General features: G+C 40.8%; 1 protein-coding gene across 1 annotated transcript in view; it reads left to right on the forward strand.

The window, feature by feature from the left end:
• Positions 1–15,504, forward strand: part of BOD1L1 (biorientation of chromosomes in cell division 1 like 1) — a 55,363-nt gene that overhangs the window by 18,904 nt on the left and 20,955 nt on the right. Inside the window, exons 6-12 of the mRNA XM_036852638.1 lie at positions 1,265–1,431; positions 2,577–2,688; positions 3,349–3,487; positions 4,491–4,563; positions 6,426–12,402; positions 14,275–14,339; positions 15,217–15,301. Of these exons, the coding sequence (XP_036708533.1) occupies positions 1,265–1,431; positions 2,577–2,688; positions 3,349–3,487; positions 4,491–4,563; positions 6,426–12,402; positions 14,275–14,339; positions 15,217–15,301 (6,618 nt within the window). The remainder of the gene's footprint in view (positions 1–1,264; positions 1,432–2,576; positions 2,689–3,348; positions 3,488–4,490; positions 4,564–6,425; positions 12,403–14,274; positions 14,340–15,216; positions 15,302–15,504) is intronic.

The raw sequence follows: 15,504 nt of genomic DNA on the forward strand, positions 1-15,504 counted from the left end.
TGTTCCAGACACTGTGCTCAGTTATCACACTATTGTATAGGTGCAGGTGAGGAAACAGAGTTGCCAAGACAGGGTGTCTCGTCCAGGGTGATATAGCTAGTGAGCACAGCGCCATTTCAAACCTGTGTCTGGGCTTATAATCAATACCTTATGCTGCTCTTTACCACATGATTAAATATTGTTTATGACCTTTTGAAAAGTCAAAAATATTGAATATTATTTGCAATTGCCTGTAGGTAGCATCTTGTAACTTTGTTGCTATCTCTTGGATAGAATACCTAGAGAGAAAACCATAGGGGAGAAAAAGTAGAAGGTTTTAATGCCACAGATGTATTTTTCTGTATCTCCCATTTTTCATTCTTTTCTTAGTATCCATTAAAAAACTGAACTAGCAGCAATCTCCACTGTTCATAATTATCCTCATGAGGTCATTTGAGTACCGATGTAGGAAGAATGCTCTCATCCTGTTAACACTCCACTTTCTCTAGCCAAATGGAAATTTTAATTCTAGATCCTTTATTGAGTCTTTTCAAGGTTTTTCCTGGACAGAACTAGATTTTCTATGTACGGGATCCAAAAAGTAAGAAAATGGCTCTTTTGAGAGTACTAAGCAGTACTTAGTACCACTTCTTTGCTTCTTGCTGTGCCATGGGGAACTTATCCTCCTTCCTAAGGTAGACAGGGGTTTTAGTATATACTTGGTGTAGGGCCAATTATTGATTCTTCCCTCTTCCATAAAAGAAAGATCACAGGTTGTCATTAACATCTCAAGTTTACTTTAAAGTGTTGCTTCAGGTGAATTTGTTCAATTAAATAGTGGTAAAGCATTCATACCAAGTCTATTTTCATACAAATGAGGATTAACTATTTGTCAAAGAAACATAAATAACTATAAGGCCTAATTTTTCTTTGCCTTTTTGATATGTGGGAAGCTGAAAGAAAGGAAAAAATAAGTCAAGAGGACTTACCTGGTGGTCCAGTGGTTAAGACTCTGCATTTCCAGTGCAGGGGGCACAGGTTCAATCACTGGTTGGGGAAGTTCCACATGACATGTGGTGCAGCCAAAATAAATAAATAAATGGATTATAGCCTTCACAAATGTCAATATCTGGATGTTCAGATACTGATATTTCTCCTGTCAGACCTACAAATACACACTCAAACTACATTGATACTACTTTTGCCTCCTGATGCTGATCAAGCATAATGTTGATCTTATTGCTGATTGACAGAAGTGCTCATCTTTCTATTGACTTTCTTCCAGACGAAGAAAAGAACAAGCAGAACAAAACAAAAACTCAAACCAATGATCCCAGTGAAGGAAAAGCAAAAAGTGTACGGCATGCTTATGTTCACAAACCATATCTTTATTCAAAGTATTATAGTGATTCTGATGACGAGCTTACTGTAGAACAACGGCGGCAATCTATAGTAAGTCAGATTTGATCTCTTATTATTTTAACCTATTAAATCAGGTTGGCAAACTTGACTAGTCTGTTTACAAGGTACTGGTGAGCATTTGGAACAGTGACATATAGGTTCTACTTTCAGGAACCTTGTCATTTAACCAGGCAGAATAGACATAAACATATGATGGAGGCGTTTGTATCATGATTAATGTTAGTGAAAAACTGGTAACAACCTAGGTGTTTCATAGTGTCGAAATGTTTGACTCAAATATGGATCCAGCCATAAAGAGAGGTGACATCAGACATTAACATAATATTAAGAGGGAAGCGCAGTCCATCCACATATTTCCTGCATTTGAAAATACTTCTAAGATGTGCTATTAACAGCTTTTTAGAGAAAAAAAGTGCTACCTTGTTGTATATGTACATCAATTTTAAGATGGCTTACGATTTCAGAAACGTTAAAATATGAAAAATTGTGCATCATAGATTGAGGAAATATTACTACATGAAAAATGACTTGAAGGAAGTGCACCAAAATGTTAATAGTGGCTTATCTCTTGAGGTTAGTTGATAAGGAGTTACGCTTAGGCTTAGGATGTTTGGTGCTTTGAGGCTTTGAGTTCTGGGTGGGAAAGAGATGGTGGAGTAACACACAATGACTGGATTTTCCCTGGCTTTAAAATATGACTGCAGAAAGTCCCATGTCTAAAACCTGGGTCTGAAATCATGACCAGAAAGTCACATTTGTTGTAGGACTAGCCTGTCACTTGAATCTGTATTTCAACTTTCTTTTTTGAGAAAATAAAAAAATTATGGAGACCTACCTCTACACTTGATGCTCATAGATATTTTTAAAGCTATCCTTTTAACTGAAATAGCAGTTTATTAAGCCACCACTTCCCAAAATGATACCTTTAAATTGATGGCATTCTTTAAGAGTAATGAAAAATTTAACTTCTCTCTCTTTTATTCTTCTGGTAGCTTCCAGATTGAAACACATGCACACGCACATACGCACATATGTATATAGTAGTAAATATGCACTTTTGCAGAGCCCTTTAATTTGTAAGAACATCTGAAGGGCAAGTGTACTTTTTTCCCCAAAGTGTTTTTGCTTTTGCCTGATAATCTGTCAGGATAATTATGAATATTTTGTGGTTTTAGGCTAAAGAAAAAGAAGAGAGGCTTTTAAGAAGGCAAATTAATAGAGAGAAACTTGAGGAAAAACGAAAACAGAAAGCAGAAAAGACAAAGTCTTCAAAAGCTAAGAATCAAGGTATGGGAGATGTTAACTTTTAATATTTTAAACTACCTTATATACTCCATTATTTTCTAGCTATTAATATAACTTATGAGATATAATTTTGATTTTATTTTATCATCATATCTCAATAAAACTTCACTTTTTTAAGTTACGTATTTTAAGGTATGGAAGATTTCCTTTTTAATCTGATGTGTTTCATCACTTTCTTAATTATATTTCTGTATCTAAAGTAAACATTCTATCACATACCAGATAATACACCTCACATGTTAGCAATTTATTTTCCAGTGATGGTGGAATGAATTATCACTGGAAAATGTATTGTTAACCTGTGAGTCCTCAAGCCTTGCAGTGATAATAATGGAATTCATCTATACTTTATGTTAACTAAAATGTCAAACATTTATCTGGAATATTTCATTGAACAAAATTGAACTTCCTCTGGACACTGATCTTGTGTGATATAAAATACACAGATGTACATATATGAACATTTGAAATAAAAAATATGACTTCTCCATCTAAAAAATTATTTTTATTCTAACACAGCTTGGAGATATTAAAGCCATTTTGCATTTTTACAGTGATTAGAAAATCTTAATGAAAAATAAATATTACACTGTTTTTAAAACTCTGTTGTGAGATACAGTTTATTGATTGCTTCTTTCCCAGGCAAAAGCAGTGTGGACTTAGAAGAATCATCAACAAAGAGTTTGGAACCCAAAGCACCCCGAAGTAAAGAAGTCCTTAAAGAACAGAAAGTTTTAGAGAAAAAGGTAGCCTTAAGCAAAAAGAGAAAAAAGGATTCCAGGTACATATTTTATCTGGCCACATTCCCACTGTAACATTCTCTCGGCATGCTTTCAGAAGAGAGGCTTTGAAAATGACAGTAAAGAGTGAGACCTTTAATGTGTATGTTATGCCATGTTTATGAAAGACCTTAGGGTTTCCTTTTCAGTATCATAATTCATTGTGTTAATATCTATAATATTTCAAAGTAGTGTATACTAATCTTTTGAGGGGGGCAGGCTTTTTTGATAATCTGACGGAAGCTTTGGGCTCTTTGCCCAGAAAAATGCACATGCATAAGCACACAGTTGTCCCTAGAGTTTCAGAGAGTTTATAGACCCTCTGGAAGTACTCAGGAAGTATCCCTGTTCTGGACATTCAGTTACCTCTTACTGACAGTGACTGCTTCCATTCTCCAGTCTTTCCAGGCAGTTCACTTCACCAGAATCTCATACTTCTCCCCATAAACCGGAGGTCCGAGCCAAATTTTTTTTAGCACTGCATTATCATGGTTAATTCTATAAGAATTACAAAGCTGAAGAGATTGAGAGTGGCTGTCTAGGCATGGGCTATAACTTTGCTGTTCCATCGTGATGCAGTTATATAAATTTATCTTAAACTTGAAGATAGCTGAATCAATCATTTGCAGAACTCAGTGGGAGGAGTTAGCTCTCATTTTTCTCATAGACCTCATTCCAGTTGATCTGAATAAATAAAACTACCCTGTTTATTCAAAAGATAAGACTTTCAAAATGAAATTGTAGCCCATATCATATTCATCTTCAAGCAAAATTCAGGAAATTTTGTTTCAAGAATACTTTCCTATAGGGCCAAGAGTGTTCCATGTCACATTTGGGATTGAGTTCTTCACTGTTGACCAAGAATAGGATTTAAATTGAAATGCACAAGTCTGTATGTATAGATTAAGTGTTTATAGTAAAGAAAAGCTAAGGTTTTTTTTTAATCTTCCCGAGAAATTCTGATATTTGATTCAAAGTTCATATTTCACTTTTTCCCCGACCTAGGAACGTTGATGAGAATTCTAAAAAGAAACAGCAATCCGAAGAAGATTCCAAAGAAACCCTCAAAACAAATGAGGTGTGTCTTAATTAGTAAAACCCCATTTTAACTGTTCTTTTGTTAGATATACGCCATTCAGTCCTTTGTAGTAAAACTTAGAATACAATCTGATTTTTGCAAGTTCAATAAAAAATCCATCACATTCAGCATTCTAGCACCCCCATCCTATTATGACCTGAATTCCTCATTTTGGCAAGTTGATTCATATGATCTTTTATCTGGATAATAGCTACTTTTCTACTCCCTTCCCTTCCCCCAACTTCCCCACCTCTTATTTCCTATTTTGGCAATAATAAAATTGCCAGGAATAATAATGAAAAAGAAAAGGGAAAAAAAGCTAAAAATCCCTCCGCAAATAGATTATCTGTTTTATTCTCTTCCATTTCTCATCAACATATGTTCATAATTTTGTAGAGTAGATGTAATCTTGCAAAGTGTTTTTAATGTTCCCTCTTTACTCATTGTATGCTGTAATTTCCTAATTATAATATTTGATTGTATATTATATTGAATACCATAATTTAAGCATTTCCCCTTAGTTGAGCACTTAGATTGTTTCTAAGATGTGATCATTTTAAATAGTAAAAATACGTACATAAAACTACCCCAAAAATGTTCAATAAATACATTTCTTCTCCTTTTTGCCTTATTTTCTTGGGATAAACTTTTGTTTTCACTGGGTTTAAATGTTTACGTATACTGCCATATTTATAACTCTGTAGCTGAACTATCTTAACGCTTGTAAGGGAGACACTAATGGTTTAGTAATTATTTATGCATAGCCAGTAAATGTTCTTGATGTCTTTATCCAGAAATTAGAGGCATATTTATAAGTATATCCTGATATTCTAATGGCATATCTTTAAATATTTAACTTTATTTTATGAGAAATTTCTGTGAAAAATGATCTCATAAAATTTTATTCACATTAATTGGTTAGAACTTACTGTAAAATTAGGTTGATGAAATCCCTGTTCTTTCTTTGAGGAGTTTAATTTTAAAGTACTTTTTTAAGATCTTGCTATGTCCTGGTCCCAATATTAGTAGTTGTTGAAATGTAAAAAGGTGCAGTGATATACTTACCCAGAGACACAGAGGGCTTTCTGAGGACTTCAGCCCATTATTTGAATAAGAATAATCATAGCTAGTCCATAAGTCTTTATTAGAGTGTGCTTAGTCATTAACATTAATCCCCTCAGTGCTGTACTGTGGGGTAGGGAGGAAAGTTTGGATGTTTTGGTCTATCAGTATCCTCCCTTGGATACATCAATGTATACATACGTTATATATAACATTATTATTACCGTGATTTATTGTGTGCATTTGAAGCTTCCTAAGTAGCTTGTCTTGCAGGTAACCTAAATTCATGGAGTTCCCATAAATAATTTGGGTTTCTATATTAAAATATAAGAAACCTTTATTTCATTGCAAAATTTTTAAATTGCCTTCATTAGGTTTTCAGCTTTTGGACTAAAAAGAACATTGCTTTGTCATTCTTTCAGCTTATATTTATTAATGACCACTGGGCATTAGTGGGCTTTAGCAACTTAGAGTTTAAGAAGGCCTCCTAAATGCATGGACGCATCTCAGGAGAAAGAACTACTCTCTAAAAAGATGCTGCAATGTAGTGGGAAGGGTACCACACTCAGATTGAAATCATCTGAACTCGTTGCTGGGTGTCAAGTTATTGAATCATGCTGAGTTTCAGGTTCCTGATGCATAGAATGAAGTTAACAATATCTACTGGCTGCTGGCAAAGGTTAAATAAGTAAGGTGTAACATGTGACAGCACTCAACGTACTATATGCACCCAAATGTTAGATGTGAATATAAAAATTAATGTTAGTATTTCTTATATTTTAACTTTTATTTTCTTACAGCATTGTGAAAAGGAAAAAGTATCTTCTTCAAAGGACTTGAAGCACGTTCATGCAAAGAGTGAACCAAGTAAACCTGCTCGGAGACTTTCAGAGTCTTTGCATTCAGCTGATGAAAACAAAAATGAATCCAAAATAGAAAGGGAACATAAAAGACGGACATCAACCCCTGTTGTGGTGGAAGGGGTGCAGGAAGAGACTGACATGAGAGATGGGAAGAGGCCAGTGGAACGGTCAGAAGGTGGCACAGAAGAACCCCAGAAACAGAAATGCACACTTAAAAATGAAAAGCATCCAAAGAAGGATGATTCTGAAACACCACACTTGAGAAGCCTGCCTAAGAAAGAGACAAAATCCTCCAAGGACAAGCCTGAAAAAGAGAAAACTTTGTCAGAAGACAAACTGTCTACAAAACATAAGTATAAAGGTGACAGTACACATAAAACAGGTGATGAGACTGAGCTTCACTCTTCTGAGAAAGGCTTGAAAGTTGATGAAAATATTCAGAAGCCAAGTCAACAAACAAGGCTTTCTTCAGATGATAAAGCTGAACGAAAAAGTAAACATAGGAATGAAAGGAAATTATCAATTTTGGGCAAAGATGGTAAACCAGTTTCTGAATATATTATAAAAACCGATGAGAATGTTCGTAAAGAAAACAACAAAAAAGAGAGACACGGGTCAGCCGACAAAACTAAGGCAGAGCACAAATCAAGAAGATCAAGTGATTCTAAAATTCAGAAAGATTCTCTGAGTTCCAAGCAACATGGAAGCACATTACAGAGAAGAAGTGAAGGTTACTCAGAGGATAAATGTGATACGGACTCGACTAATGTAGATAGTATTTCAAAAGCAGAAGAGGTTGTTCACAAGGAGAAGCGAAGAACCAAGAGCTTGTTAGAAGAGAAACTGGTGTTAAAATCTAAATCCAAAAGCCAAGGCAAACAGTTAAAAGCAGTTGAAACAGAATCACAAGAAAATGTCATGAAACAGGTGACCACTTCAAAACCAGATAAGGAGAAGAACACAGAAGAAAGTGACCCAGATAGGCTGCGGAAGTCTAGAGTTGAAGACAGACCTTCTGAAGAAAGTGGTATGGAACCTGCATCAGAGAGCATTGCCTCTTCAACACACGGTGCACAGAGAGAGTCCAGTCACAGAGCGAAGTTACCACTGGCAAAGGAGAAGCACAAGGGTGATAAAGAGTCAACCTCCGCCAGACTTGAGAGAAAGTTATCAGATGGGCACAAAAGCAGGAGCTTAAAGCATAGTAGTAAGGATGTGAAAAAGAAGGAAGAAAATAAATCAGAGGACAAGGATGGTAAGGAAGTTGACAGCAGTCATGAAAAGCCCAGAGGAAACAGTTCAGTCGTGGAAAAGAAATTAAGCAGAAGGTTGTGTGAAAATCGAAGAGGAAGCTTATCCCAAGAAATGACCAAAGGAGAAGAAAAACCAGCAGCAAACCCTTTGGGTACTCCCAGTAGTTCCTCCCTTCAGAGACCCAAAAAAAGCGGTGATCCTGCCTTGATGCCCGAGCAAGAGCCAATGGAAATTGATCTGGAGCTGGCCATGGAAAATGCATTGGAAGTACCCAAAACCCAAAACATCAGAAGCAGTAGTTCTCAGCAAGACTTTGACTCAGAAAATATTACAAAACAAAAAACCAGCACTACAGTTCTAAAGGATGAGTTACGAACTTCCACGGTAGATTCAAAAACAGCAGCGCCAGCCTGTAAATCAGGACGTGGAACAGGAACCGTTGGTAATTCTGAAAAGCACGCTGATCATAAAAGCACCCTGACCAAGAAAGTGCAGCTCCAAAGTGCTGTGTCCAAACCGAATCCCGGGGAGAAAGAGCCTGCTCAACAAGGAACTCATGAAATGAATGTAGACTCTGAAACGAGTCATCGATTGTTACCTCGTGCCCTGTCAGAAAGCGACAGGGCACAAAAGAATTTGAAAAACACCACCAGACCCACTGAAGAACGTGTTGCTCAAGGAGATACTGCTCTTGAACATTCCACAAATGTAGACTCCTCCCCGTCCTTAAGTTCTGTGACTGCTGTGCCTCAGAAACAATCTCATGATTCAGGTGTAACTCCTTTAGTTGACAAAAGAACTGTTTCAGAAGGTGGCACAGCCAGCACCTTGCTTGTGGACCACTCTGAAATCCCTAACCAAAGCTTGACTGTTAGGGAATCAGAAGGCCCTAGGACAAGTGACAGCAAAGAAGGTGATGCAGTTTCCACAGTAGATAAACCAGCAAAAGCAAGCATGGATAACAAAAGACACATTCCAGAAGGTTCCCAGGCCACTGTACTCTACAGCAAACAAGGAAAAGTAAACACGCCTCTTCGTAGTGAGTTAACAGACATGACTATGCAAAATGAGAATGTTATCAAAGAAGGTGGCTCAATGGACGTGGCTGGGAAAGGAAGTAACTTGAGTTCAAAGCAGACAATTAAAGCTTCTGTAGAAAATGGCCAAAAGGATGGCATTGCTGTTGATCGGGTGGTAAGTGTGAGTACAGAACAAGATGCTGAAACTGTTGGACTTAAGCATAATAGAGGCCCAGGTGAAATAGAAAACATGCCAACTGATGCTGACAGAAGGAATGAAAACAGTGAGGTGGACACCAGTGCTGAAAGCAACACTGTATCCTCTGTTTTACACCAAAGGAGCGGGAAAGCTGAGACTGCAACAACTGGGTCTGGTAGAGCAGAAAAGACTTCCATTGCCACCAGTACTGAAGGGAAGGACAGAGGTGTTCCCCTAAACCCAGTAAAGGCGGGGGATGCCACAACCACGTCTGCAGAGACAGCAGAGGGCAGGGTGGCTGTGCCTTGCACAAGCATCGAGGCGGATGAAGGCCTCACGATGGGTGTGCACTCCAGAAAGCACTCTCTTCACGTCAGGCTGGAAGCCAGGGAAGGCACCATCTTTGCTGCAGCAGAGGAGGGTGGGGGTGTCGTCACAGAAGGATTTGCTGAAAGTGAAACTTTCCTCACAAGCACCAAGGAAGGAGAAAGTGGAGAGTGCACTGTGGCCGAGCCGGAAGAAAGAGTGGCTGACCCAGTGACGGCTCCCGCAGGGACCACCGAAGATGACGTCAATAGCGCAGCACCAGAAGAGAAGGATGATGCTGTGACCAGTGCAGGCTCCGAGGGGAAGTGTGATGGTTCTTCAAGTGGAGACTCAGGACTCGTGGAGGGAACGGTTACTTTTATTAGCGAGGTTGAAAGTGATGGAGCGGTAACAAGTGCTGGCACAGAAATCAGAGAAGGGTCCCTAAGCAGTGAAGAGGTGGATGGATTCCGGAGAAATATGATGAGAATGGGCCCCAAGAAGGAAACTGAGGGGACTGTGACGTGTACAGGAGCAGAACGGAGAAGTGATAGCTTCGTCATGTGCTCAGTAGCTGGTGCAGGGCCACAGGAGGAGCGGAGGGTTACAGGGGCCCCTGAGGTCACAGTAGATAACGACACGCCAGCGGAAGCCAGTCCCACCCAGGAGGGAGGCGGGTCTGTGAACGACGGCCCAGAAGGTGAAAGCGCGGTCACCAGCACAGGGATAACAGAGGAAGATGGGGAGGGGCCGGCAAGTTGCACAGGTTCAGAAGAGAGCAGCGAAGGCTTTGCTCTAAGTTCCGAATCAGAAGAAAACGGAGAGAGTGCAATGGACAGCACGGTTGCCAAAGACGCCACTAACATACCATTAGTCGCTGCTGGTCCGTGCGATGATGAAGACATTGTGACCAGCACAGGCGCGAAGGAGGAAGATGATGAAGGGGAGGGTGTTGTGACCAGTACTGGAAGAGGAAATGAGATAGGGCACGCGTCAACATGCACAGGGATCGAAGAAGGAGGTGAAGGGGTGTCCGTTTGTGAAAGTGCAGAAGAAGGGGATGGTCGGATTGGCACTGCGGTGGGGCATGTGGAAGCCGAGGCCGGGGCTGCCATCCCGAATGCAAATGAGAGTAATGTTGATAGCATGAGCAGTGCCGAGAAGGACATTAAAGATGCAGAGATCTGCTCCAGCGCCAAAGGGATTGTGGAAAGCAGCGTGACCAGCGCAGCTACAGGAAAGGGCGAAGTGGCTCCAGTTCGTGAAGGTTGCGAGGGTCCCATGACTAGTGCAGCTTCAGATCACGGTGACAGTCAGCTCACCAGAAAAGAAAAAGTCGACGATACCAGTATTTCCACTGGCCTGGTGGGGGGCAGTTATGAGGCTCTTGTATCCGGTGCAGTCCCGGAATATGAGGCTCATCACACATCACCAGGCGAAAAAGCAGATGAAGGTATCATCACCTCTGTGGAAAATGAAGACTGTGACGGCCTTGTGGCTGCTAAAGCCAGTGTCAGTATTACCAACCAGGCTTGTTTAGCCAGCGGTAAAAGTCAAGGTAAAGGCTTGATGATTTCTACCAGTACAACAAATGATTTCACCCTGCAGCTAAACACGATGGTAGACATGGAAGAAGGTCGTTCAAGTGCCCTGAGAACTGAAGAAAGTGTGGAAGGCCCCAGAATGAACGTGGAAGAATTCGAGGTCCCCATGCCTAGCGCGGTGTCAGGCGATGAGAGCCAACTCCCGGCTGCTAGAAACGAGGAGAAAGACGAGTGTGCCATGATTTCCACAAGCATAGGGGAGGAGTTCGAAGTGCCCATTTCCAGTGCGACAACCATCCAAGGTGCCGAGAGTCAGCAGCCAGTTGTAGCAGTTGAAGAAAGAGCTAAAGGGCCAGTCTTGATGAGCGCCGATGACTTCGATGTGCCCATGCCCAGCGCACCTGTGGAAGTCGAGAGCCCCCTCGCTTCAACCAGCAAGGAGGAGAAAGATGAGTGTGCCCTCATTTCCACCAGCATCGCAGAAGAGTGCGAGGCCTCCATTTGTGGTGTGGCTGTGGGAAGGGAACATGAGCGATCCATCCCGGGCATGGAAGAGAAAGATGGGAGTGCCATCATCTCAACAAGCTCAGTAGAAGACTGCGAGGGCCCAGTGTCCAGCGCTGTCCCTCAGGAGGAAGTCCATCCCTTGGTCACACCAGCGGAGGAGATGAGCGACACCGCCATGATTTCCACCAGCACCTCGGAAGGACGTGAGGCAGTCATGGTGGGCGCCGTCCCACAGGATGAAGATCAGCCCAGCATTGCGGGAACAGAGGACTTGAGTGATGCCGCCATCATCTCCACCAGCACAGCCGAATGTGTGCTGGCCGCCACTGGCCTAGACAGGCACGAAGAGCATCAGCTGACTGCAGGCAGCCCTGAAGGAAAAGATGACCTGTCACCCTCGAAGATGAACAAGGCTGAGGCCCCTCTGCCAAGCCTAATTGCTGAGGACAACTGTCAGTATCCTGGGCCATCAACAGGAGGAAAGGAAGTGGGCCCCGTGGTGGCAGTGGGCACCAGGGAAGGGCACGACAGGGTGTTGGTCAACGTGCTCTCTGCAGGTGCTGGGTGTGCATCGGAGACAGAGAAGTCTGGCAAGGACTGTGCGGGCAAAGTTCAGAGAGAAGATGAAAGCCCTGAGGCAGGGACATCGGGGGACAGCACTCAAGGCGGGTGTCCAGCAGGCGTTAGTGTGGACTTGCCTCTCGACCCTCGAGGACCAGAGCAGGCAGCCAAGGACTCCTCCATCAGGGTGCTCTGTTTGACAGCCATAAACACTGGTGCTAAAAAAGCTGATGATCAGCAGGGGCCTGAGGGCAACTTGAAAACCACCACCACTGAATGTATCAATGGCCAAGAATCAGAAATTGCTCCTTCTCATATGACAGTCCTTCCTGCTACCTACGCTGTAGCTCCCTCGGCTCCTAAATGCAAGCAGGACTTGACTGTCAGGAGTGATCACAGTGGCAAGTGGACTGCTCCGGCGTCTGCTGAGAAAACAGGAGATGGTAACAGCATGACCATGTCCTTCCAGGAAGAAGGAGGCCTTGAAGTCACTGTTTCTTCTGAAGAAAATTTGCATAACATAGGTGAGAATCTCTTAAGTGCAAATTGTCGCATTTTACAAAGATAGTTGTGTGTAGAGGACATTTAAGACAATCCTCCAAAAGATGGTTTGGGTTCTAGGACGTCACAAAATAGCTCTCATCCAACTTGAAGGTCAAGCTTCTCTAAAATTGTGTTTAAAAGCTTAAAGCCTTAGACCTGCTTCTCATGTGCGATGAGGCCAGAGGCTGAGAGCCAGGTCATCAGCTGGCCAAGTGTTGTCTGCAGGACTGTTGCAAGTCACTAAACCTCTTGGACCTTCAGGTTTCTTATCACTCAAAATGAAGATCCCTTACAACAACGTATGAAATCACCCTCATTTTACAAATGAAGAAAAAGATCCAGAGAGTTTAAATAACGTGCATAGTACTCAGGTGCCTCTTAGAAAAAAATTACTTCTGAGCCTCAGTTTTCTGTTGTATAAAAGGGGATAATAGTACAAAAACAAGCATCATTCCAACCCTTATCTGACTCACAGACTTGAAATATGTGTCAGCTCAGTCTGGCTGGCTACTTCTAATCAGGGAGCACATTATTTTTTTTAATGGAGTTTATTGTTCATATAAATGAGTTAGTTTCCGGTTTAGAATTGTTTGAAAAGGAAAAGAAACGCGTTCCTTCCTGGTAGATTTCAGAGAGTGCTGGTCTTGTTAGAAACAGTTGGTAACTTTCAAAGGTGTAAGCTTTGAGCTCGGTCATTCATACGCTCCCACTTCAGACACATTACACCAGGTACCACTATGGATTCAAAGATAAATAGTCAAGATGGGAAAACAGCTGTGAATCTAGCCATGTATAGTACATAGGCCATGACACTGCAGTGTGACAGGTGCTTAGAATAGGGTTAACCACAGAATGCTGTGAGAACTCGGAGGGGGCACATGGGCTGGACTTGAAGGGATCGGGGATGTTGTCTTCCTTTCTACTCTGATCGTATAAATTGTAGCATCCTGGACTTTTCAACTGGAATAGACCTTAGATACCATCTAAATGCAGCCTCCAGAGGCTGAGGCCAGTAGGTTTAGTCCTGTTCATTATAGGGACTTAGATAGGAGACATTAAGAAATGTTCCAAGGGTTGAAATAAATGACTAAAATTTTTCATTGATTTTAGCTTAGGGTAAATGGAACACTGTGGAAGTTTTTATGACTCAACCATTGCTACAGTCTATTATTCCTCCTGCCTCCCCTCTTTTCTTCCCCCTAAAGGAACAGAAATAGGAGGGCTTTTAGCAAAGGCAAGCTTGCAGCCTCTTGGAGAAAGGAAGGGTTTTCTTTGGAGGCTTACATGTGGGCAGGTGAGAGAAACTAGAAGTCACAGGACAGAAGAGAGAAGGAAAGAAACGACCAAGACAGGGATAGGTTTGAGTCTCTAGCAGAGAAAATTCTGTTCTCTTTTTATCCACTTCACAGTTTTTAACTTTATGTTCAACTTTGCTGTGTCAGCATGAAGCAAGTACAGTGAGTCTATTCACAGATCACCTTCTTTATTGGGAATATACCACAGTGGCCTAGAATATTTTCTTTTAGGGACAAACTTGATGTAGATCACTATAGAAAAATTCTTGGAAATAAGACATCCTCACAAATAATATTGTATCATTCTTTGTGGGCAGCCATCTTAACAGCAAAAAAACATTTTCACACCCCCTCCACCAAAAATGAGTAAATGACCCCTTGCCGTTCATCTGAGAATTTTCGTATATATTCTTTTTTACTGTTTTCTATTGACAGCAAAATAAAACAGCAAAGGAAGAGGGCATGGAGTACTAGATAACAACATTCTGTTACCTTTTGATTCAGGATGTATTTTGCAAGCAAATTCTTAAATTGATTTAGTGCTTTGAATTTCTTTAGGCACTGAAGAGTCTCCATTGAATGATTTGGGAGGATTGGGACTGAAAGCCAACTTGAAAACTGAGGTATGGCTGGTAATTCAGTTATGCTGAACTGTCAGTGGTGTAAGTACCTTTTCACCATATATAGACATATGTACACTTGAGCAGAATATATTTCCTGTATTCTGTATAGCTATACAAGCAGAGTATAGCTTCTAATTGTACTTAAGACATTTAAGTTTTGTTATTGTCACATCCTATAGGGGAAAAGCTAAGAACCTCAATAATCTCAGTTAATAGTGCCATCATCAATTCCATCCACTCAAACCAGAAACCCAAGAGTCACCCTCAGTCACCCCACATTCAGTCCATTTCCAAAATATAACTTGAATCCATCTATTTCTATTTCTACAGCTTCCACGTAATCTAAGCCACGACTTCAGTAGTGTCCCCATTGGACTTTCTTCCTCTCCGGTCCCTCCTCTAGTCTTCACACAGCCCTGAGAGCTATCTTGAAAAACATGTCATTGCTCCGCTTGAAATTTCCAGTGGCTTCCCATCATACTTAGAATAAAATCTAGTTTTGGGAGTGTTTTTTGTTTTTGTTTTTGTTTTTTTATCACAGCGGGCACTGCAGTGGTTCAGGGTGAGCTGTGGTGAGACTTGAGCCTCTTGAGGAAGTGGGGCAGATCAGGAAAGGCCTGGTGTGTTGTACTCTTTTACTTTAAAGCAATAGGAGAGCCATTGATGGATGAAATTAGTTATATCATATCTTATTTTATTTTTTTGTTTCTGAAGGTTGACAGTATTCATTTTTAAATTTCACAAACTTGAAAGTAGACTTTTATATTGTCACAGGATGCTGGGTGTTTTTTTTAATTCACTTGAGGTGAATTAAACTTACCTTCTTATTTCAAAAACCTCATTTAACTTATTTGTTATGGTGCTTTGGACTTTTTAGGTATTTGTGCCATCAGAGGAAGAGAAAAATCATGAAATTCCAGCACCACCAGAAAGTCCAAGTGGGAGAAAGCTGAGTGGAATCGGTAAATTCCTTTTAGTGGTTGTTCACATTACTTTTTCCTTGCATGTGGTTTTATTGTTTATTGCCACATAAAATTAGTAGCTAACTTGTAATACGACATCGACAGGCTATATGGATTTACCTCTCACTTTTTAACATAGGTTAGAGAGAACTCTTTTCTATTTCATTTTTAACTTATACTTTTTCTCATGAAGTATCAATATT

This window comes from Balaenoptera musculus, chromosome 5 (genome assembly GCF_009873245.2).
Source record: "Balaenoptera musculus isolate JJ_BM4_2016_0621 chromosome 5, mBalMus1.pri.v3, whole genome shotgun sequence".
Lineage (NCBI taxonomy): Eukaryota > Metazoa > Chordata > Mammalia > Artiodactyla > Balaenopteridae > Balaenoptera > Balaenoptera musculus.